This window comes from Abramis brama, assembly GCF_963993115.1.
Source record: "Abramis brama genome assembly, chromosome: 4".
Classification (NCBI taxonomy): Eukaryota; Metazoa; Chordata; class Actinopteri; order Cypriniformes; family Leuciscidae; genus Abramis; species Abramis brama.
In genome coordinates, this window is record NC_139966.1 from 32,569,878 (window position 1) to 32,595,597 (window position 25,720).

General features: G+C 39.5%; 1 protein-coding gene across 1 annotated transcript; it reads right to left on the reverse strand.

Annotated features, from left to right (window-relative positions):
- Positions 1-19,463: 19,463 nt before the first annotated feature.
- Positions 19,464-24,709, reverse strand: LOC311081008 (uncharacterized protein). Its single transcript, XM_084111342.1, has 4 exons — positions 24,126-24,709; positions 21,714-22,792; positions 21,180-21,496; positions 19,464-20,956 (listed from the first exon to the last, which is right to left on the reverse strand). Exons 1-4 carry the CDS (start codon positions 24,423-24,425, stop codon positions 20,601-20,603), a joined length of 2,052 nt encoding a protein of 683 aa, XP_083967468.1. The 5' UTR covers positions 24,426-24,709; the 3' UTR covers positions 19,464-20,600.
- Positions 24,710-25,720: the final 1,011 nt, after the last annotated feature.

The following is a 25,720-nucleotide window of genomic DNA, read 5'->3' on the forward strand; positions in this document are numbered from 1 at the left end:
CAGGGCGGAGACTCTCCCTCGGGCGGCCAGGGCGTAGACTTCCCCTCGGGCGGCCAGGGCGGAGACTTCCCCTCGGGCGGCCAGGGCGGAGACGACCCCTCGGGCGGCCAGGGCGGAGACGACCCCTCGGGCGGCCAGGGCGGAGACGACCCCTCGGGCGGCCAGTGAACAGGCACCAGCTCAGGAACAGACATCACCGGCTCAGACACCATCGGTTCAGACACCACCGGCTCAGGAACAGATACCACCGGCTCAGGAACAGACACCACCGGTTCAGACACCACCGGTTCAGGAACAGATACCACCGGCCCAGGAACAGACACCACCGGCTCAGGAACAGATACCACCGGCTCAGGAACAGACACCACCGGCTCAGGAACAGACACCACCGGCTCAGGAACAGACACCACCGGCTCAGATGTGTGCGCAGCCCACACACACCACATGGCTGTGGCCATAATGGCCAGTGTCGCGGTCACTGAGGGCTCAGGCGGCGCATCCATGGATTGAACAGTCTCTGGCTGGGCAGACGTGACGTGAACAGTCTCTGGCTGGGCAGACGTGACGTGAACAGTCTCTGGCTGGGCAGACGTGACGTGAACAGTCTCTGGCTGGGCAGACGTGACCTGAACAGGTTCGGCGGCGGCCATCTTGTACGAAGACACAGGCTCGGCAGACCCACTGTGTCTCCTCCACGCATGCAATACCGTTACTGCATAGAAGAGATGCACGGCCCTCCTGGCCATGGCAGGACTGATGATAGGGAATTCTGGGACCACCAGAACTAAGACCACCGGACTCGGGACCACCGGAACTGGGACAGCCGGAACTGGGACCACCGGACTCGGGATCACCTTACTCGGGGCCACCGGAACTGGGACCACTGGACTCGGGACCACCGGACTCGGGACCACCAGAACAGGAACCACCGGGACAGGCATGGAGGAAGTCTTCCTTCTCCTCCTCCGTTTCGGGGTCACCGGAACTGGGACCACCGGAACTGGGACCACCAAACCCGGGTCCACCGGAACTGTCACGGAGGGGTTCTTGCCTCTCCTCCGTTTCGGAACCAGCGGTGAAGGCTTTCCTTTCCGCTGACTGCCGTCTGCCGTGGTCCTCTCCTTCTCCATAGTCCTTTGAGCGCACCTGGCGAAATACTCCAGCAAAGAAATAGAGGATCCTTTCTCCTCTCCTTGAGAAAAAATCTCATTCCACTGTATCCACATTTATGCTGGTTCGTTCTGTCACGGAACAGTGAACAAGAGACGGGGATACAAATGCAGAGGAGATTTATTAGTGTATTTGGATATTCTTACTTGATTAAATACAATTTTCAGAGTGAAGATAGCATCTACAGAGGTGTACTACATGACATACTGTACATTACAATATTACTACGGTATTACAGAATTAAAACAGCACTCACCTCGACATCCAAGAAGTGTGCAGGCTACTTTCATGCGTGCTGAGCTGACCGCTTCAGGCATAGTCTGCTAATCGTTCCTGTCAGCAGGTATTGTTCAGCAAACTGAAACATTAATTGACAGATGATTTAATTCAATTCATTACAACATTTCCAGATCTGAAGCTACTTGTGCAAATATATGAACACATACATTCAATACTAAAACTCCACAACTGCTGGAATCCATCTGCAGGTCGTGCTTCAGGGTCCGTAATTGCCACAATGTTGACATAGTTAACTATGGCTACATTCACACTGTCAGTCCAAATCCGATTATCTTTGTATCCGATTGGAATGTGATCTAAAATGATGTCCACACTGTGTATCGCAACTGTTCAGATCCGTTCAGACACATTTGTGTGTCCATGCAGCTCTTTGGCAATATGGCAATGACGTTGCGTTGTTGGAGGGGTTTGCATTTGCAATAGAGATGTTGTCTTATTTAAATTTTACAACATGGAAATGTGTAGCCGCCGCGCTGGACTACTGCGTCTTGAGCAATGGTCTTGAGCCTGCTGCAGAACTGTAGAAGGCTGGTATGCACAGCTTTTTTTCCACGCTCTTATCTGCGCCGGTTTCAAAAATAATAATTTTCCGCTCGTCCGGCACTTTGCAACAACACAGCCTTGTTTCGGCAGCGACTTTAAGCATGTTCCCTATAACAACGCCTGACGTTTACATTTTACGTGGCGTGAGAAAGTAACATACCACGCAAAATCCGATCAGAGCGTTCAGACTGAAGCGGATTTCCTGATATGTGATTTGAATAGGATTTCAAACCACATATGGATGTAGCTTGAAATGGATTTCATGTGCTTTTTTGGACTGACAATCTGAACATAGCCTATGTCGGGATAAGAAATAGAAGGAAGAATTGCAGTAAGGGATAAGCTAGCTCGTTCGGATCTTTACCACATATTAACTTTAGTTTGGCAAAATTCCGCGCTCTTTCCTGCTTACTAAGTTCTTCTCTATATGATTTTGCAGCTTCCATGTGTTTTTTTCCGTGGTTTATTAGTGTAACAGTGTGTTCAGTAGTACATAAATTGTGCAATCTATGCTGTTGTTTACATCCGAGTGCCTCCATAATGGCCGCGCATCCGGGTTACCGCCCAGAACGTGATGTCGGTGAAAACCCTCTATATTTAATATGCCGCAGTGCCCAAAATTTCTCTGGCCGCACCGCAATCAAGCGCGTCTCCCCTGGAATTCTTAGTTGAGCCTGCCACTTATCAGCCAATCAAAAAAAAGAAAGGGGCTACACAATAGCCAATCAGAAAATAGCCCTATTGTACCTGGGTAAGATTTAACGCAACAACCAATTAAAAAAAAGCATATCCTGGAATTGTTCACGTGATTCTGCTATAAAGTCTCCCAAAAGTTTCGTTCACCCACAGAGGAAACCACTGGAGCTCCGAGCATCACTTTGAGCACAGAGTAAAGTCATGATCTCCTGTTTTAATGTTACAACAAATTCACAACACAATAATTTTTTGAATGGTCATGTTTGACACAAACAGTGACAACTTGACTGCTGTTAGAGAATGTTTCCCAGATAATTAACATCAGTTTTTCATGAGTGTCTGTAATTTAGCCAACAGTTTTACAATCTGTTCACTGACAACACCTGCTCAGAACAAGTAGTCTAGGCCTAGTCATATTTTCGTTATCACACGATGACTGACATATTGGCACATTATAAACATCTCTCTCTCCAAATAGGCTTAATAATTTTATTAGCACTAAATAAATTAAAGTGTATTGCATAGTCGATGTTATAGGTCATTTTTAAAATCATGTCATATTTTATAATTATATCTTGGCCATGGATGCATTAATCATTGCATCTGTCTTTCAAAGATGTCAGGTAAAAAGCAATTAAGCATCCTCTCATTTGCTCTGAGAGGAAAGTCCCCTAAAATGGCCAGGTTAGAGGATGCTGGCCCAGAGAAGGTGGTGAAAAGGGTAGGCCCATTAGGAGAGGAGACAGTGCAGGTGGAAGGCAACAAGCCCAAAAAGGCAACAAACACTTACAATAAACAACACCAGTCATAATCTCTCTCTCTCTCAATCTCTCTCTCTCTCTCACACACACACACACACACACACGCGCGGAAATTGAATAAATACTTTGTATTTGGTATTTGAGCAATTATTAATAACAACAACAAAAACACTAATAATCATATTAGGTAACACTTTATAATAACTGCACACTATTAATCATTAGTTACGCATTAGTATACAGTTAATTTGTCATTTATAAAGCATTAATAGACATTAATAAGCAGTTTATAAATACAGCTATAAATGCTTTGTTCTTGATTTATAAGCATATCTATAATGTGTTTAATAATTGTATTTTCATACTTTATTAATGATCAATTTATCATTTCTAAATGACGTATTACATTATTTACAAACCAGTTATTTAGGAGTTGTCAGTGGTTCATAAGATCACTTAGAAAGTTTAAGTAAATGATTAATAAACTGTTTAAATACATATTATTATTCAGACATATAGTAATAGTTACTTAGTGTGTTAATAAATGCTTTATTAACATGTATGTCTACTCTAATTCATGGTTAATTCAGGTAGTTATTAAGGATTTAGTAGTGGTCAGTTAACTATTTTTGTGAGCTCATCTAAAGTGAGGACTATTTATGCCTTGTAAAGCATTTACAAAGGAGATTTAAAGGCTGTTAAATATTTTTATGTTCTGTATCACTGTGTGTGTTTGTTTCCTTTTTCTGTTTAGAAGATCAGTGAGCCTTTAAATCTCCTTTGTAAATGCTTTACAAAGCATAACTAGTCCTCACTTTAGATGAGCTCACAAAATAGTTAACTGACCACTACTAAATGCTTTATAACTACCTGAATCTACTACATTTACTTACACTTTCTAAGTGATCTTATTAATCAATGACAACACCTAGTTTGTAAATAATGGTAAATAATGTAACTGGTTTGTAAATAATGTTATACTTCATTTATAAATGATAAATTGATCAAATTAACAAAGTATGACAATACAATTATTAAACACATTATAGATATGCTTATAAATCAAGAATAAAGCATTTATAGCTGTATTTATAAACTGCTTATTAATGTCTATTAATGCTTTATAAATGATGAATTAACTGTTTAGTAATGCTTAACTAATGATTAATAGCATGCAGTTATTATAAAGTGTTACCTAATATTATTAATGAAACACCCCCATTCCCGCAACACGTACAACCCGCCCCCCTTTGGGGGAATGTAACTCTTGCCTGTCTTCAAAACTTGAGAGCCCTGCAACAGCATACAATTGCTCTGTCTGATTTCAGATGACCAAATCAAAGATGGTTGCAAAAAAAGGAGATTCAGCTTTGAGATTGGAAAGGAAATGGTATGTTGATCTTTATAATGTAACATGTATGTGACTTGTTTGACTTTATAGACAAGATCTGCATGTATCAGCCTCCTCCTTACATGTTTGTTTGTGCACGACGTAGCCATGAAAGTGACACTAGATATTTAGACTTTGGTTGATACTAGAATTAGTTGTGGTGGCCAATTGGTAAACATCCTTGCCTCAGAGAGAAAGTAAGTGAGCGCATGTTCCTTAATTGTTTTCTTCTCTTTGACACAGGCAATGTTAAGTGTAGGATGGTTGGGCATCATACTAGACTGGTTGACGTGGACTGTCGTCTTAAAGACGTTGTTGTGTCTCAAATTCAAGTAAAATGTACCTTGCTCTGTTCATTCATTTTCATAACTCGTGTGTTGGGGGATAGGCATGACACTGACCTGAAATGTATGGACAGTTCTCCACTACGAGGACCGTCATGTTAGGGTTAGGGTTTGAGGAAAAGATGTTGCTTTGGGTATGTGTCAGCTTCTTTATTGTGGATAAGGTGTAGACCCAATATGCACACTTTTCAATCTGGACATGCTTTGTGACATTCAGTCAAAGAGAAGTAAACAATTAAGGCCCATTCACACCACACTTTAGAATGAAAGTTGTGCTATGTTCAACATATGAAGTTATTTTAATAAATCCTTTTTGTTATAGTGCCACCATCAAGTTCACAGTGCTGTTATCTCCAGTTTGGATTCTTGTGAAGATTGCAGTGGACCTGTGTCAAGTCAAAAATGGCTTGGCCTTACATGCAAATGTACGGTGACAGAGAGAGCTCAACACACTGCAACTGAAGAAAGCACATGCAAATAGAAAAATTCACATGCAAATAAATAAAAAAACATGCAAATAGAAAAAAACACCCACAAATTAAGAAAACATCTTCATCAGTTTCACAACACACATGTGCTCCAAATACTCACAACACAACCAAATACAGAAACGCGTTGCTAAGTTCACAACACAACCAAGTACAGAAACGCACTGCAAATAACACAGACCACAACGGAAATGTTTCCAGGGGAACCAAATAAGTGACGAACCTGGCTGGGATGTGCTTACAGCTCAAAAGTCTACTTTATTTCATTTTATTTCTTTTAACTTTTTGTTGTTGTTGTTGCAAAACATACAGAGATTACATGTTTATGACATACAACTTGTATACAATATACAGAATGTATTAACAATATGTTCAATGTCATCAGAATACAAATGAGAAAAGAACAATGAGCTGAAAACTAAAATAAGTAAATAAAAAGATAGAGAAAAAGAACATGAGGAAAAGATATAAATCTATACATCACTTACACTGTAAATTTTTTTTCATGTTATGTTTAAATTTTCATAAAGAAAACTTTCATAAGAAATTTTAGGTAATGTATGGGCCAAAGTTTTAAAGTTGAGACACTCACACACAAGATATCGTCGCTGTCGGGCGGAATCCTTGTATCTCCAAAACCAATATTTTTCAGGAAATAAAAAAAAAAAACGCATATTTTTTGAGTTAATAAACATTGTATCGTTAAAGTTGGTATTATACCTTATATTGCTATCATATACTGTTGTGTACCAACATTAACACAACATTTCCCCAAAATCATGTTTAAATGGAGATACGAGATTTATGACTTGGGAGCGGGGAGATGCGAGGTTACGCTGTCACTGATAAGAATGGAACGGACACAGACGTCGCTGCTGCCAGCAGTGTTCATCAAAGTCTGCGGACACATTGAGCATTTTGACAAGAGACAATACTTTAGGAGCTAATCAAAGCTAATGATTGTGGTTACATACATATTCCTAAACTCTATTTTAAACGTTTAAGAGCTATAAGTGATGCAATACCAAAATAAAACGATTAACAGGCTGTCTAATAGGCGGAATTTAATCTGCACGCAAAGTCTGCGGTCGCGTTGAGCCTTTTGACAAGAGAAAAGGCTTCAATAGTTACAAAAACTAACGACTGTGGTAAACTTCAATGCACATGTATAAGTCTAGTATTAATAAGCCTAGTAAAAAGTAGATATTACATAAATAATAAATAACTGATATCATAGTTTAACAGATTAACAGTCAATATGACGGCAATGTAACAACACGCACAGAGCCTGACAGATACATGCACACAGACAAGGCTTGCTTTACTAAGCCCATTACTGAGTGTATTTGTGTTTGTGAATAGGGTGAGCCCTTGTCTGTGTGCATGTATCTGTGAGGCTCTGTGTGTGTTGTTACATTGCCATCATATTGACTGTGAAAATTCTGTCATCATATTATCACCCTAAAGTTGTTTCAAACCTGTATGAGTTTCTTTCTTCTGCTGAACACAAATAGATATTTAGCAGAATGTCAGTAACCAAACAGTTAACTGGACCCATTGACTTCCATAGTAGGAAAAAAAATACTATGGAAGTCAGTGGGTCCAGTTAACTGTTTGGTTACTGACATTCTGCAAAATATCTTCCTTTGTGTTCAGCAGAAGTTTCAAGTAATCAAGTTTCAAGTTTCTAAGCTAGTGAAGCAAATTGTTGTAAAAGCTGTGAAAGTCTTTTGGGATGACTTCCTTCAGGTCTTGGAGGTGTTTGAATTTCAGCTCTTTGATCTTCAGGCGGTCTGAATAGAGTGTGGCTGTCTGAGGTGGAGTTTCGGAGTTGGTGACTTGGATGTGGATGCCAGTCATCAGAGTGGTTGATTTTGAAGTCCATCGTTCCACTGTTGTTGTACCTAATAGCGCAAAATATAACACAACAACATAATCACTGTAAGATTTCATAAAATAATATGCAACATCATAATGTCATGCCTACAGTATATTGATAAGACATAAGATTTACATTGGTAATTACCTGATGGCTCTGATATCGTGGACAGTTGGGTCACCAGGCCTTACTCCAGGGCGCAGAGACTTGCAGAGCCTCAGCTTGGTGAAGTCCTGGAAGAAGGTGTGGTCGATGTACTTGACTTCATATGGATGAGGCTTCACACGGGCCCTCTTCATCAGGTTAACATACTCTGCTGGGAGATAAACATCCTGGTCCCTCAGACGCCTCTCGATGACGCTGTGAACGGAGTCGCATTCCATCTGAGTATGCCCTTTCTCAAGGTACTTCTGAATGACGACTTTGTTTTTCTTCATAGAGAACTGAAGAAGTGCATTGCTTAAAACTGCATTCCGGTTCTGATACCCGCAGCCGTCACTCCACAGAATAAATGTGTCAGGCTCAGTGTGTGTAGAGAGGTAGTCGACAATGCATGAAACAAACTCACTGGCAGACAGGGATCCCTCACCTTCATGCCAGACATAACATGTGGCACTGTGTGTCAGCATGTTGTACACAGTAAAATTGTGAACTGCAAGCTTTGTTTTGTACAAGGCAGAGGCTTTTAGCTTTGGGCACAAAAGGAGGGCTTGTAAGTCCATACATAAGACCATAGTGTTGTTGCTGGCCTTGCTTTTGTCTGACAACTTTTCGGCGCGGGCCTCTTCTTTTTGAAGTAGGTGGTGCTGCCACTCGTCATCAGGTAAGTTGCCGGTCTTGAAAGCACAACAGATGTTGCACTGGTCCTTTTTTGGGTGGTAAAGGCCTAGGTTGAGACGCTTGAACTCATCTGTGAACACTTGCCTTGACAAAGGTGTTGCATTCTTCTCTGCTGCAGCACGACAATACATTGCATACAGATCAGCCATCGACCGAAACACAGGTTCCAGATACTGTTTGGATGTTGTGGATCTGCAGTAGTGTGAGGGCACCTTTGGGAGGTCCTGCAAAAAAAAAGCTGTGAATGAATTCATGGCCTGCCACTGAACGACGTGCGTTGCTGTGTGTTTGTCCCTCTGTGTCTGCTTGCGTGTGTCCCTCCTTTGCCCAGTTAAGGGCAGACCACTCGCCTATTCCTAGGGTAGACAAAAACATATCTTTGCAGACGCGTCTTCTCTGCCAGCTGACCCGTAAAAATTTTTTTTGATCTTCAAGAATTTTCAGCCCCCCTTCTCCTTTGCACTGCAGTGATGTTTGGCTGACTTGGCACATGCTGCTGATGAACATCTAGGCCCGACAGCCTGTGGCTCCCTCATTATTAGGGGCCAAGCACCGAAGGTGCGGAGGCACCTATTGTATCTGTTCCCGTTCTTATTATTATTCTTCCGCCATGGGAGTCTATGGCAGCCCATAGAACCGATTGTGGGAAAGTTGTAATGGTTTGACATTCTGATAGAGGACAGTCCCAACATTAAATACACCAATTTTGTCTAAGTCGTTCCCTCTAGCGCCACCACCTGTCCAAATTTTCACTCATATTTACTCTAATAACTTTTGAACCGTAAGGCCAATCAACAAAATTCTTTTTTCCTCTGATTTCTGAGCTCATGCCGATTCGACCCTATTGCACCCTATGACGTCATTTTCCGTCATAAAAATATGGCCACCATTTAGAATTTTCTAAAAAAGCTACTTTTTCGAACTCCTCCTAGGCCGTTGCTCCGATTTTCACGAAAATTTAACCAGATCATCTACAGACCATGCCGACAAAAAAATATGGAATTCAATATGATTCGCTTAACCGTTTTCGATAAACCCACAAACAAATTTTACGTAGCGCTTGCGAAAACAGACGTAAGGCTGTATCTCCGCAACGCTTTATCGTATTCAGACTAAACTTGGTACATGTCATCCCAAGCATGACCTGAGGCTACATGCTGCATGTCGGTGCAGCGCCACCTACTGGTCCGGAGATATGAAATATGGCTAATTTTGCTTATAACTTCTGAAGTTTGTCCAAAAATCATAAAATTGGTCTCGTTAGATTCAGGGCCACATGCCGAGTCGACTGATGGCCATTTGGACTGTCGGCCACTACCATTTTGAATTTTGTGCTAAAATGCTGTATTTTAAGAACGCATGAACGGATTGTTACGAAACTTGGTATGGGTCATCAGCACGATGCCCTGAAGGAGCGTGAGAAGTTTCAAAACAGCGCCACCTAGTGGTGATTTTTTTTTTTCAAAGGCTTATAACTTTGGGTGTGGTCGACTTATTTTCACGAGACTCATCTCATTAGAGTCCTGAATCCTTGTCGAGTCCAACGATACCAAACATGTTAGGTTTCGCCTTACGGTTTGTGTAGCGTTGTGATTTAGCGCTTAAAAAACATTAGGCTATATCTTCGAAACCGCTTGTCCGATCGAGACGAAACCGCCGTCAGAAGTTTGGAAACATAGGTCGATAGCTAAATGCCCATGCCCAAATGCGAAAATATTGATAGTAAGGGGTAGTAAAATCCAATCAAAGTCATGTGTCAGTAATTTTTTCACGTGTTTTTTCATATAAATGTCTATAACTCTGAAGCGAATTGAGATATTTTCACCAAAATCGACACACATATGTATGGGCTCACTCTGAGGACACATAAAAAAAATGGTGGGACTGAGCCTCTTGGTGGCGCTATAATAGAACAAAACATGAAATTCCAAGCGCACGACCGCACGCATAAAGCTTGCCACAAAGAACCGGTAAAAGTAATGATTATGAATGCGTCTAAATGTGTCTAAATATGCTGTGAATGTGCATTATACGTTGAGTTTCGGTTCATTTATGAGACGAACTCCAGTTCACTCGCCGGCGCCTCCAATGTCATGATTGTCTGCTATATTTACTTCTTATTTATTAAATCCAGGCAATTGGTTCATGAAACATTGATTAAAATTAAGATATAATTAATACAAAACGAAATTCAGTTTAAAGAAAGGCAGCTGTTCTGTTTGAGGTCTCTGTGAAAGTTTTAAAGCAGTCTTTTAGTGCCGCTTTCAGAGCGCTCACGTCCGTAACCGAAAACTGACACGTTGTTTTTTTCCCGAAAAATAATAAAAAAACAAAATAAAATGAATATTATAATGTTTTTTTGTTGGGTCAGACAATGATTACCAAATTTCTCTCTCATATTGCTCCTCATAACCACTGAAAACGGTCAAAAAAATCGAACCAAAAGTCAAATTAATATGGACGGAAGTTAAAAGTGGTGGGTACAAAATGACTCATGACGAAATCTGGTGGGTGCGCGTACCCACCGTCCCCACCGAAATCGACGCCTATGTGTTTCATACCATGTAAAGGGAAACATGATAATATAAAAAGTACTGTACAGTAATGCAGAAAAGCATTTTTTTAAACAAATGTCTATTGTTGTGAAATCCATCTGCATAAAACTCATAAATTTTGGCATGTGAAATCATGATTATCTCTCAGAAATTCACTCTACCAGCATGCACCACTGTATCCTCCACCACTGTATCCTCCACCAATGTATCCTCCATTGTTGCTTCCTCTCTCTCTACACTCTCTCCATCAAAGCTCTCACTCTCTCCATCAGAGCTCTCACTCTCTATTAGGGCCCTTGCCTGATCATATGGCACATTGACCATCTGACAGAGTTCCTTTAAGGACACAGACATGGTTGCTGCAAAAAATAAAATGAATAAAGGTCAAATGATCGTTTCCCTAAGTTATACGGCATGTTTACGTATGATAACGAGGCAAGAAGCCAGCTAGCTTGCTTAAAGTCAAGTCACCTTTTATATACCATTTATATAGCGCTTTTTACAATACAGATTATGATGAACATGACGACAAAGGCAGCTAGGTTACTTGTTGAACATGACGGCGTGCCTTAACATTGTAAACTACAATCCTGACATAGTAAGTTACATTAAATTAGGTTGTTCCTCAGACGAGCGCCAGAACTAAGTTAGCGGGGGTCGAGATTTTTTTTCTTTAAAGCCCCACGAAAATCACGTTAGTTATCTCACCAAACATGACGACAAAAACAATGCATAGTGGCTAACTAAGTCAAAGGCAGGGAATTTGTGTGCATTAAATTCATTATTCTCGTCAGAAACAAAACCATGGAAGATTTTAATCAACAAGATAGCTAACTTACCGTCCAATGCTAGACCTAGCAGAAAGAAAAATCTAGCATCCTCAGAAACGATACATTATACCTTAGCACTACCATTACTTCAAGATCGAGATAAAACTGTTATATATAATATATTTTACCTCAAACATTTACCTCAGAGGACGTTGCTCGACGAGGATTTCTGAAGACGTTCAATCTTGAAGGCTGAGGAGACAAAATGCCGCAAAGTTTCCGCCGCCCGCAAAGTGAAGAAGAGGTGGAGTTATAAGGATTCTCAGACAGTTGAAGTGTCCAATGAAGTTAAGAGATTTGCTCTCAAGCTATTTTCAACACTTTAGATTGGTTAATAATTTGTAAAAATACCAGACCCACGTGGGTACTGACCAATAGCATAGATTTGTGAAAAAATATGAAATTGACAAAATTTGGACATACGAGGTTTCCGCCAGACAGCGACGATATATAACGCATATTTTAAAAGCTTATTTTAAAAGCTACATAATGGCACACTAGTGCCCTGCTCACTCCAAAGTCCCACTTCAAGAGCTCTACCGTCTGCCCTTTGAAGGGAGCAGGGCATAGGGATGCTCACGAGCAATAAGCACATTTTTTCTATTTGCATGTGTTTTCTTCAGTTGCTGCGCATTGAGCTCTCTCGGCCACCATACAAATGTCAGTATCTGCATCACTCATATACTGTATATGTTTGTATGTGTGTTCATTTTTGTATTGAAAACTAAATGGACTGTCCTATAATTTCCTGGTATTTTTATTAAATGTTTTTTTGTGCAGTTTTATTCAAATCATTATTATTTCCAAGGCATATCTATTGTTTTCTGCATTTTAAAATAAGCAGTAATATGATTTTTAAAAAAAGAAAGAAAAGAAACATGCTTATTTTTATATTCTTTCAGTATGTTCAAGATCATGGCACAAAACCTGCTTCCTGAAGAATGTGACACTGGTATGTTAATTTATTTTACATCACCTTCTTTTACATAAACATTTTCAAGTTTGTTACATCAAAACTGTGCTGGACTATAAGCATAGTAGCATACACTATTTTTGTTATCATTTTGTTATTAGTTTTGTTGTTACTGTTATCTTTTTTTTAGCCAGATGTTGAATTTTCCAGTTTTGAAGAATCTTGCTCTGATGAAGAGTATTCTCCTTACGCTGATTAAAACACTGAAGAATCTTCCTCTGATGACTTCATCCCGGACTCTAGACAAAATAGCGGTAGTGATAATAGTGTATCAGTCAATATATGCAATCCACCATATTATAATTTATAAGTCCACACCAGCTGTTTCAGAGTCTTCTATGAGAGCAAAGAGTGTGCCACCACAACCCATTCCCTGTTCTTCCACTGAGCAAGAAATGGTTAGTGACAGATCCAGTTCTGCTCAAGACCTCATATGTGATGATCATACTACTACACACAATACTGGGATGCTTCAGAGTTAAGAAAACACCAGAAGTGTCTTCTTATGAACGGTCAGAGACTGACAATGTGCCAAACTCCAAAAACACTATTTACACCCACAAAAACTACTGTTATGTCTGCAAGAAACCTGAGTCTAAAATTGCCCGCCACTTTAAAAAGCATCAAGACAGTGAGACAGAAATTTCTGCCGCATTCTTGCTCCCTAAACACTCCCAGGACAGAAAAAGGTTACTTGAGAAATTACGAAACAGAGGCAACTATGAACATAATAAAGAGGTTATGGAAAGTAAAAGTGGACCACTGAAAGTTAGAAGGTGGCCAGGAGTGCCAAAACATATGTGCACTGTGTATACTGTAAAGGTCTGTTTGTTTGCAAGGAGCTGTGACGCCATACACGGAGATGCCCTTCAAATATGTTTTCAGTGTCTGAAGCAACTGGTAGGGCCAAAGTCTTAGTTTTGGCTGATATTGCAGAGTCAACATTCTCCCAGGCAATATCTCCAGAGGTGTGGAAGATTTTGGGAAACATGAAGAGTGATGACATTTCATCTGTAGTTCGAAATGATTTCCTCATACTGCAGTTGAGTCAGTGTCTTTACAACAAGCATGGAAGTGATCCAACAAAATCCGAATACATCAAACAGAAGGTTCAGGCAAACTCTTGCTAAGCTTGAGAAAAAAATACTCCATATTTAGTTTCGAAGATGCTGTGAAGACAAACAATTTTTACAAAGTCGTTGAGGCTGTGAAAGATGTTGCTGGCTACGATGAAAAGAGCCACTCATATAGGGCACCAAGCCTTGCGCTGAAGTTAGGACATTGCAAAGTTGGCCATTGCAGCAGAGGATGATGGTATGACAAAAGCAGCAGAGCGATTCAAACGACTGTGCTCAAGTGAGTGGGCAGAACATGTCTCCCATGCTGCTTTTGATACTTCGAGCAAATCAAAGTTCAGCAAACCATCAACTATACCGTTCACACATGATGTGCAGCTTCTCCGCAAGCACCTAGAGAAAAAATCAGCTGATGCTTTTGAAAGCCTAAAAAATCATGAGTCTTCACAAACATATGCAGAACTCGCCAAAGTGACACTTGCACAAGTAATAATCTTTAATAGATGTCGTGCAAGAGAGGTTTAAAAAATGACGCTTGAGTGTTTCAGTTGAGTGTTTCAGGAAGAGAGACCAGACTGAGCTCCATGATGATATCGCCATCAGTCTATCTCCATTTGAGCAAAAAATGTCCAAGCATTTCAGCAGAGTGGAAATAATGGGCAAGAACGGTAGAAAAGTTGCAATTTTGTTAAACCCTGAACTTGTCAGTGCAATAAAACTTGTGGACAAGAGAGATGCATGTGAAGTAGACGGGGACAACCCCTTCCTATTTGGAAGACCAAAGTGCTCACCCACCAGCTTCTTCAGAGGACAAGACTGCATCAGGCTTTTTGCAAGTCAGTGTTGTGCACAGCACCCAGACTATCTCCGGTCTACACAGCTCCGTGAGCAGGTGGCAACAATGGCCCAGATTCTTAATCTTAAGGATAATGAGCTTGATCAACTAGCCAACTTTTTGGGCCACGACATTCGGGTCCATGCAACTATAGAAATTGTAAAAATTTCAAAGCTTCTCTTGGCAATGGAGAAAGGAACTCTTGTCAATTTCCAAGGAAAGTCTCTTGATGAAATTGAGATCGAAGGTATGTGCATTATTTGATATGATAATAATAATAATGTTATGGTACAGTAACAGGACAATTCTAAATTACATGTAGAGAAAAACTTTGAAGCTAATTAGGTTACTCAGAAAATATGTTTTTGAGGTGAATTTTTTTTTTTTTAGAGTACCTCTCATTTCTTTAGATAAAAGAAGTTTAGGAATTGTATATGTGCACTAATGCAGGTGTGTGGGGATGTTTGTCAAATATATTTTTCTATAGATGAAATTTATCTGGATTTAGATGAGGAAGAAGTAAGTGATGACGGCAATGAAGAGTCTGAGTCTGTCCCTGGAGTAAGAGGTATGTAATGAATTTAATTCCAGTGAGCATCAGTGGTATACACTACATCAGGTTTTTGATTATCAGAAACAAAGTATTTGGGTTGTCAAGTTTAAGTATGGTTTCAGTTTCTAAATGTAGGAAGCAAAGAAGGGACGGAGTTGACCCAGGACGAGACAGAAAGTTCCAACGGTACATTTTAATGTATATTTATATATTTACCAGGGCTTAAAAAAAACCTAAAAAAACCCTAACATTTCTGTTCATGCGTTCCTTGTGCAACATTATCGTTCCGAGAATGGCTTGATTAGAAACCATACTGGTAAATAACTAATACCAGAAACTGAATTGAACTTGATACTAAGAGCTTGTTAATAAACCTCATAACTCCAGTGCATCATCTAACATGTCGACAAAACCTCATAAACCTCATATCTCTCCACCTACTCAGTCGTGAGGTGCGCACGCTTTGGAGACTGTCTTGTTTTCAATACAAGGGTAGTAAGGAACTGGGGTCCATTCTTCATGTCGCTAACTCAGTTAGTGGGATTTGATTGTTGATGGTTTGGCATGATCTTGGATTGTTTGGTTCTTCAGTGCTCATCCTGGACTTGCTGTCATAGTGTTGCTATAGTGGTCCGTACTGTAACTTAAACCTGCTCGGAAGCTTATTTCATGTAAACCGGATTAGATTGCATCTTTTTAAGTGGGGTTGATACTTAAAATATGTCCCAAACACTGCTACTTTATTACAAGAGTTCCTTACTGAAACTGGGGCAATAATAATTTAAAATAATAATAATGATATAAAAATTAATTTGAAAATAATGAGTCGAACGCCTGTGTATGAGTCAAAAGAAGTATACTTTGCAAGGCTGTGCGTTCGACTGTGGTAAAAAAAAAAAAAAAAAAAAAAGTATACTTTCGGCTTTAGTCTGGTATTGGTTGTCTAGTCATAGCCAATGCAGACTGTGCATAGCACTTTAATAACACAAGATTTTGGCCAAATGTATTAAACAAAAACAAACTAAGCACCCAAAACACAAATCTCTAACATTCGCTGGTCTAAAACATTGTAAATCTATTTGAGCTTGATTGATTGTCTGGCCATACATCTTTTTTTTTTTTTTTTTTTTTTTTTTTATAATTTCTTGAATGGTAGCAGTTAACCTACAAGGTTACCAAACTGCAAGCTTAACAGGTATAAATTCTCATTTGTGCCGCTTTCAAGGTGTGTGTGTGTGTGTGTGTATCTGCTGCAGTGATGTGATGTGGGTTTCTTCTGTTTTCTGTGAATGTTAGGAAAGTTATGGGGGGTACTGTGTGTGGTTGTTGGATGTTAATTGAAGTTCTGTATGGGATAATTATGAGCATGTGTTGTGTAGGTTAACTGTGTGTTGGGTGTGTGTTATTGGGTGTCGCCATTGTTCTTTCGAATGCCCAAGACGAATTTCTCCAATTGGAGACAATAAAGGCTTATCTTATCTTATCTTATCTTATCTTATCTTATCTTATCTTATCTTATCTTATCTTATCCTATCTTATCTTAATTTTAGCTGGTTTCAAAACACCTGGATATTACCTGCCATGGTGACATTTCCTCAGACAAACTTCTGAGATCCAAAAGCTAATGCCAGCATATTGACATGGCGACTAACCTATGAGCCATTTGCCTGGAAGACACACCCTCCTCTGTGTGCGAGTTATCTCTGAACTCTTAAATACCTTATTACCAGTCGCACAGACATTTCAAATGATACCAAACGTGTAATACTGTATGAAAATTATTCACATTAAACCATAGATTCTTGGGTGAATTCTGGTGATCTCAGCACGAGAAAGAAGGAATGGGTAAGAGGGAAAGAGATGTAGATTAGGATGATTCTGAGGTGAGACGTCTCGATAGTGCACAAGAGTGAGTTCAAATGTTAATTTCCTTTGTTCTCTCAGAGAGTTGCCCTTTCTTCCAGTTTTTCCAGTCTTACAAGAGCGAAGCACACTCGTGGCATGAAGAACTAGTTTTCCTTGTTTGTCCTTAACCGTAGCTTCCAAATTCGTATGGTTTAATAACCGTAACCTTGTCACAGTTCATTGTGAAATCAGGTAATCACTACATCCCTACAATAGTATTTATAGAATTTTTCACTAAACATTTGCTAGATGAGTAATGGCTGAATGTGTAAGACTGATTCTGTCATAAATCCCCCAAAATAATACATTATACATGTTTACCTTTTTGGGCTAATATTTTTCACTTACATTTTGTTCATCTTACTAATCATACACTCCAGATTCAACTCTCAAGATCTGAAATGAATATGTCATATACACGAGACATCTAAAATGTGTACTGTTGGGATACTATGAAGGTAATTTTTTTTCTGTAGGTTTTTTTGTTTTATGCATTGTTCTAGGGACCCTTTTCACATTTGCAGGTATTGCGCATAATTTTAATAATTCATACAGGGCACATGTTAAATGTTAGATGGGGAATTTCCCACCTTATATTTAATTAGCTTGTTGGTTGAATGAGCAAATTAATCCACACAAATTATCAGATCAGATCAGTAATTTGAAAACTTTCTGTGAGACATAATTTCACAAACAGAAAAATTCAGTTGTATTCGCCCAATATTCATGAAATTAAGAAAGGATCCATTTTAAACATGCTTTTTGATTGAACCCACTGTCCTGCAGAGTTTAGCTACAACCTTAGGCCTTGTCCACACTGATACGTTTTTGTTGAAAACGCATATTTTTCTCTCCGTTTTGGCCTTCCGTCCACACTGAGACAGCGTTTTTATTAATGAAGACAAAGCTTTTTTTGAAAAGTGGATACATTTGAAAATGCAGTTTTCGCGTTGTAGTGTGGACTGTCAAACCAGAGGTATTTAAAAACGATGACGTAAGTTTAGTCATGTGACGCATATTGAACCCATAGATATTTAAGTTTATACTGGTATTGTGCCTGTTATGTGCTATTCACTTTCACACTGTTGCGAAAATATATTAGTTTGCACACTCTTCATATCACAGTCCTGCAAAATTTACTCACATTCGCTGTCCTGCGGCAATACATGAGAGAATAATTTAAATGCTTGAAATTGGATTTGGAGATAAATATACATTGTGCTTTAGTATGAATTTCTTTGTAAATGTAAGATGTATTTAATTATATACTTGCATTTAACTCATCCATTAACATTATTTAAACAGCACCTCATGAAGTTGGTTGGGTAAATGTTAAAAGTGAGAACTGAAGAACTGAAGTGAGAATCATTTAAAGGGATAGTTCACCCAAAAATGAAAATTCTGTCAGTAATTACTCACCCTCATGTTGTTCCAACCCCGTAAGACCTTCGTTCATCTTCGGAACACAAATTAAGATATTTTTGATGAAATCTGAGAGCTGGCTCACTCCTCCATAGGCTTCTAAGGGTTTGAAACTTGCTGGCCCAGAAAAGTTATTAAACGCATCGTTAATATAGTCCAAGTGACTACAGTGGCTCAATCTTATGTTTATCAAGCGACGAGAATACTTTTTGTGCGCAAAAAAACCCCCAAAAAACGACTTTATTCCACTATACATTTCCTTCTCTGTGGGCCTCGAGTGAGTGTAGTATTCTTACGTTCTACTAAGAACCAATCACATGCCAGAGACATTGTATCCTGTGTTCTTATTGGCTATAGCACTTGTCAGTAAAGTTGATGCAGATTGGCTCTAAAAGTTGTGTGTGTATTATGCTGCTGAAGAGTTAACACTCATGTTGCGAGTCTGAGTCGAGTTAATAAATCCTCATGATAAAACTAGTTTTGCGTGCACCCAGAGTCTCCTTGAATACGCATTATTATAACGAAAGCATAACATGGTGTCAGAGTGAACGGATCATATGAACAAGGATCAGTGGTGTCAAAAGTACACACTTTTGTTACTCAAGTAGAAGTATAGATACTGGTGTTTAAAACGACTCTGGTAAAAGTGGAAGTATCAACTCAACCTCTTTACTCAAGTTAAAGTGAAAAAGTACAGGCTCTAAAACATACTTAAAGTAAAAAAGTATAAAGTACCCCTAAAAAAAAAAACGCTTAACACTAGACTCGTTGGACCTCGTATCATTGACAACTGTTAGAAATAGAAGCTTAATTTAACAACTGATTAGTGCTACATGAATCCCAAGACACGGTGAAACATATCAAACAAAAACAATGCCCTCAAAGACAACAAACTCGATGGGCATGTTTTCCTCAAACTTTATTGGAATGCAAATAGACATTCAAACTGAGGTAGTAATATTCAAGACATACCCTGGCCGGCAAAACTATCAGAACATTATTTTAGCAGCAAATGACTGTGACTTGAGTGTCTGTGTATTAAGGAGTGTGCTTGTCAGTATGTGTTAAGGAGAGAAATATACTGCATACATTTGAGTGTGGGTGGACAAAAAGAGAGACAGAGACTTCAAACTGAGATTGCAAACCTATGCAAAAGAAACCCCTTCAAAACATGGAGTAACTCATATGCTGTATACAGAGAAACACTACCAAAAACAAAAGCAAAGTTTTGCACATGGCACTAGGAGAGTAGGAGAGTGCAATAATGTACATTTTGTATGTGCAGTGAGTGTATTTGTGGCAGTGGTATACATCTTGTGCATTATTCCCTGAGTCCCATCAAAAACTTGGGAGTAACTTACTAAAGCGTACCCTAGGTACATATCAGAACAGTCTCTGAAGCCTGAAGTGCTTGACTTGGGACTTTGTGCAAGAACAAAAGTGCATGTCAGTCCATGTGGAACAAAAAGTGTGTCTGTTGGTGTGACTGTGTGTGTGTGTGTGTGTGTGTGTGTGTGTGTGTGTGTGTGTGTGTGTGTGTGTGTGTGTGTGTGTGTGTGTGTGTGTCTGTCTGTGTCGGTGTGTGTGTGTGTGTGTGTGTGTGTGTGAGAGAGAGAGAGAGAGAGAATTATTGTAATTATGCCTGTGTGATGTACATGTCCATAATTCCCTTAAAAAAACAGGCTATAAAAGTGGACAAATGCTACATATCAAAACAGTCTCTGTAGCCTGAAGTGCTTGACTTGGGACGAGAACAAATGTGCATGTCAGTCTGTGTGGAACACAAAAAGAGTGTTTGTGTTGATTGTGTGTGTGTGTGTGTGTGTGTGTGTGTGTGTGTGTGTGTGTGTGTGTGTGTGTGTGTGTGTGTGTGTGTGTGTGTGTGTGTGTGAAAGAGAGAAAAAGAGAGGGAAAGAAAGAAAGAAAGAAAGAAAGAAAGAAAGAAAGAAAGAAAGTGTGTGTGTGTGTGTGTGTGTGTGTACGTCAGTATTCCTGTGTTTGTGTATGACAGAAAGAATACATTGACATACCCTATACAAATCACCAGAATCTTCTGTTTAGCTTCAAAAGAAGCTGGTTTTCAAAGTTCTTAGAATCAATACGTGCCCTTTTCGGTCTGAAGATCAGTCCTGCTGAACTAAACAGTCTCTCGCAGGCTGCTGAGGCTGGTAGTGCTGTGTTAAGCCTCAATGACAGGTTGCATACTGCCGGAAAAGACTTAAGTGTATCTACTGTATCACCTGGGCATCCAAGGTAAGTCTTCAGCTGTTTAGCACTTTCTTGAGAACTGGTCTGTTTGATTGCAGAAAAGAAGTCCTCCTCCTCTGAAGAATGGGAGCGCTCACCTTGATTCTCCACAGTTTGGTCTTTCAAGTATCTTTTGATATAGTCAAGGCCTTTGAAATATAAAAACAAAATTAGGACCAAATTGAACCATGGAATTGGATTACAACAATGAAATTACAACACTGAAAGATGGCTCAATGATTTTGATCAACTTATGGCTTACACAAGGACACATATTGCTATTTGGATTGCTTGGTATGTTAGAGATCAATTGCAGTTCAAATGCAGAACTTTCCTCTATTAATAGCATAAAGCAAACAGTACAACACTTACCAAGTTTTATGATTTGTTCATCACTTGTCCAGCACGTCTTGAATTTGGGGACTAGAATAGCCGCGGCTATCAGCTCCGGATCTTTAAGCATTTGTCCAAATCGTTTTTCAAGTCCTGCTAAAAGTGCATCAATCAATGGCCTACAGAACTTGGAAGAAATGTGAAGGTTCTGGAGCTTAGTCTTGAGTAGGGTTATTGTAGGGACCAACCATCCCATTTGCACATTGGTCTCTCCCTGAAGTACGTCAAGAGCCTTTGCAACTGGGCTCATAGTCTTTGCATATTCGGACAGAAAGGCAAGCTCGACAGGAGTAAACCTGTTCAAACAACAAATAAAAAAATTAAAAATCATCACATTTATTTCATGGAACAGCTTCAATTGGAAGGGTCTAATTATTAAAAAAAACAATCATTAGAGACTACTTTTAGAGACTATTTGTGTTTTACAGTTTTTCATATATAGAAATAAATAAATGTTGGCAGCCAACCAGATTTAGTTCAGCTTTTAAAAAATAAAAAAGGGCAGGTACATACATGGGTATCTTCAGTGCACTGCAGACAGCTGCAATGGCCCGTTCTCCATGTTCTCTGGCAATTCTCACAATCCTTTCCACTGCTAAGAAAAGGGAGTTCCATCTTGTTGCATTTGGCCTCAAGAGCTGGAGTTTGCAAGTCTCCTCAATGATCTCTGCTGCTGTGGTGGATCTTGCACTTTTATTCCACAGACTCCAGCACTTTGAGAATGTTGAGCGTGAGACCCTTTTGTAAACCGTGTTACTATTTGCCTCCTCAACATCAGTTGTTGACACCAAGTTGAGTAGGTGGCAGGCGCAGCGATGGTGTTTCGGAAGCTGATATTCCAGGCAGTCGTCCTCATCCAGTATGGCTCCAGCTTCAACAAACTCCATGCTCTCAGTGTTATCCTGCTCTTCATCATCATATTCATCACCACCACCATCATCATCATCATCTCCTTTACCACTCTCTGCTGCTAAATTGTTATTTTCATCAGTCTGACCATAAACCCTAAAAGCTTTTACGAAATTTGAGCCATTATCAGTTGTGGTGCGGGTTATCTTTTCACGAATATTAAATTCACTGTGGATATCGTTCAGAGCACTGGCAAGGACAGAAAAAGTATGAGAACCTTTAAGCTGTCTGCAGGCTAGGGCAGCGCAACATCTCGTCATAGTCTGGGGGTCTATCCAATGTGCTGTGACACCAATGAATCCACGCCTGTAAGCTGTCCAGCAGTCAGTTGTAGTGGCAATGAACTGAAGTTCACTTAGAGCGGTTTTCAGATTGTTTTTCATTTCCAGGGAAGCCTTCTCTACTTTGTTCACAACAGTGTTGCGTGAAATCACTTTAATATTGGGCTGGAGAAGATGTACAAGATCTATGAAACCCTGCTGCTCAACTACATTAGGTGGGTGAAGGCCTTCTATGATAAAATGGAGGACTGATTTATCCAAACTGGCCTGGGACACTCTTCTGGTTTCCCATAACTTAGCTTGCTTGGATGGTGGGCTTTCATCTGGTGCTCCTTCTGGCTTTCTTCTTAGGGCGTTTGAAGTTAAAGTTTTGTATCTCTCCAGATGATTAGGGTGTTTTCTCTGTGGAAAAATATGCATCGTTGAATCATTTACAAAAACACACATTATCATCCTGATATACTTTGTATATCTAGCTACATTTCTCCCTGTGCTTTCCAATTAGGACGGCCACCTTTCCTCACACTTCTCATCTTGACTAAATTGTAAAAAAAAAAAAAAAAAAAAAAAAAAAAGTGCATTAAGTTGGGTGAGGAAATGGAAAGAATAGGCATGACCTCAAAGCATTGAATTTAAACTGCATTGAAACCAACAGGGCCACTCAAAACAAATGTGACAAAGGGCTGATATGAATAGCACCTAACTTAACTAACACATTTCTTGTGGGTACCACTGATACATACTAGGGGTGGAACGGTACACAGAAGTCACAGTTCGGTTCATACCTCAGTTCAGACATCACGGTTCGGTACAATGGAGGGAAAAGCAAAACAAAAATGCAGAAGAAAAATGCAAGCTTGTGCATGTCTCAGGCTGTACCACCAAAGGAAAATAAATTACTTAAGCCTTGTATTTTTTAAATAAGTTTTATTAATAAAGTAAAGGCATAGAACCAGTTTATTTGTAGTGCACTGACAATAGTTTTATATAATTAGTTTATTAATTAAATTAATAAAAAGACAAAAAGACCTTGAGATATGTAATTTTGTATCTGAATGAATTGAAAATTAAATTGCTACATTTCAGATTAATATATTTGTTTTCCTTAAAATTAATTAACAGTAACAAACACTTTGCAGTTTGAATGATGCCCTAAACAAAGTGATGGAGTATGTTCTAATGTTTCCACTGTTCAATCGCGCCCGCGCCTCACAGACACACACACACAAATATAAGTAAACACTTGGCGACTTTTCGAATGCGCCTCTCTCTCTCGGAGCTACAGATTAGGTGTCCATAAAGAACCCCCGTATCTAACAGTAGGTCCGCATTAGATTAATTAATTTGCACGCGAGTTTTATTTATTTTTATATTGTGTATTCTTCCGTGTATTATATTCATGCACCGACCCGTGACGCCCGTACCGTTTCGGTTCAATACGAATACAATCCACCCCTAATACATACTGAATATTAATAGCTTAGTATTACAGGGTTTCCCACAGCACTTTGCAGCAACACACGCCAGCATATTTTCAAACATGACCGAACTAATACAGGCTAACGTTACCTGCTAACTTGGGACTCTTCAGTAACGTTAAGCAACTGCTAACGTTAGCCCCAAAGCATGTCTCGGCATGCTAGCCAAGCCAAAGCAAACATTGTAAATCGACCAATATTAGCTTAGGCCTACTCTAAAATGAATTAATATAATAATAACAAAGAAAACAGCTTACCTCTACATGTTTCTTCAAATTGGAAGGCGAGTTCTTGAAAGCCAAAAGCACATGGTTCTTTGGTTCACAAAGTTTGCAGTGCATTCTCCACGAGTCGTTTTTGCTCCCGACGATTTCGAACAATTCTTTGAGGTAAGGCCAGGGATGTGGAAGGTTTTGCTGGTCGCCATCACTAGAACTACTACCAACGTTCTCTGTGCTTTCAGACGCTTCGGACATTTCGACAGACATGCTCTTGCCAACTGAATCTCTTTCTGGCACATTTGCCGCGGTTTGAACGTGCACTTCGTTTCGTGCCATGCGCAGAAAAGATGGACAGCCCACACACCAATGACATCTCTGAATGTTATGGGTGTCTGTGCCTCATCCAATGACGCTCGAAATCAGTCTATCTGGCGTTGAAAAAAAAAAAAAAAAAAAAAAAAACTAGAGTAACGAGCTTGTTTTTAAAATGTAAGGAGTAGAAAGTACAGATAATTACGTTTAAATGTAAGGAGTAGAAGTAAAAAGTTGGCAAAAAAATAAATAGTAGAGTAAAGTAAAGATACCTAAAAACTCTACTTAAGTACAGTAACGAAGTATTTGTACTTCGTTACTTGACACCTCTGACAAGGATGGATACCGCTGGAGTTCCAATGCCCACAATGAACTGGGAAGCAACTAACCTGCCTGAAGCATGGCACAAGTTTCAGCAGCACGCAGAGCTGATGTTCAGCGGACCCCTGAAGAGAAAGGGTGAGGATGAGCAGTGGTGGAAAGAGTACTAAATAATTGTACTTAAGTAAAAGTATTGCTACTTAAGTAATAATTTACTTGAGTACAAGTAGAAGTACTGAAAAATAATATGACTCAAGTAAGAGTAAATAAGTAGTTTGCTTAAAAACTACTCAAGTAACTACGTTACAAAGTACTTTAGTATTATTTTTCTATTTTTACCCAAAATGGGGAGATGATAGCGATATGGAGCGCTAAACACTCTCATGTCAATTCTGTTTCATTCATACTGGAAGCCCAGTACACACTGATTCATACCTCGCGCAGAAAGTCCACAAGTGAGATTCATAGAAGTGATTCACTTATGACGTTTCAGGAAATGCCAATATGGATATAATAATATGCAAATAGAGACATTTGACTGAAGAAACATGAAGACAAACACATGATAGCGATATCTTAGGTATTTTCATAAGAATGATGACCAAATGAATTTTTTCACCAAAAAAGGAAAATTAGCCCCTGATTTATTCACCCTCAAGCCATCCTAGGTGTATATAACATTCTTCTTTCAGATGAATACAATCAAAGTTATAATAAAATTTAAAAAATATATACCTCTTCCAAACTTTATAATGGCAGTGAATGGCTAGAGAAAATTTGAAGCCCAAAAAAGTGCACCCATCCATGATAAATGTGCTCCACTTTTACTCCCGGGGGTTAATAAAGGCCTTTCTGAAGTGAAGCCATGTGTTTGTGTAAGGAAAATACCCATATTTATAACTTTATAATCTAAAATAACTAGCTTCAGCCAGACGACCGACCATACGCATCGATTTACAGTGGAAGACTAACCCCTGACTCAACGCAAAACGTATATA

Excerpts from the sequence above, each read along its gene's own strand:
- LOC311081008 (XM_084111342.1), bottom strand. The coding sequence starts at position 24,425 with ATGGCACGAAACGAAGTGCACGTTCAAACCGCGGCAAATGTGCCAGAA. Across the intron at positions 22,793-24,125 it reads ATTTGAAGAAACATGTAGAG|AGAAAACACCCTAATCATCT; the intron begins GTAAGCTGTTTT and ends ATTTTTCCACAG. Across the intron at positions 20,957-21,179 it reads TGAACAAATCATAAAACTTG|GCCTTGACTATATCAAAAGA; the intron begins GTAAGTGTTGTA and ends TATATTTCAAAG.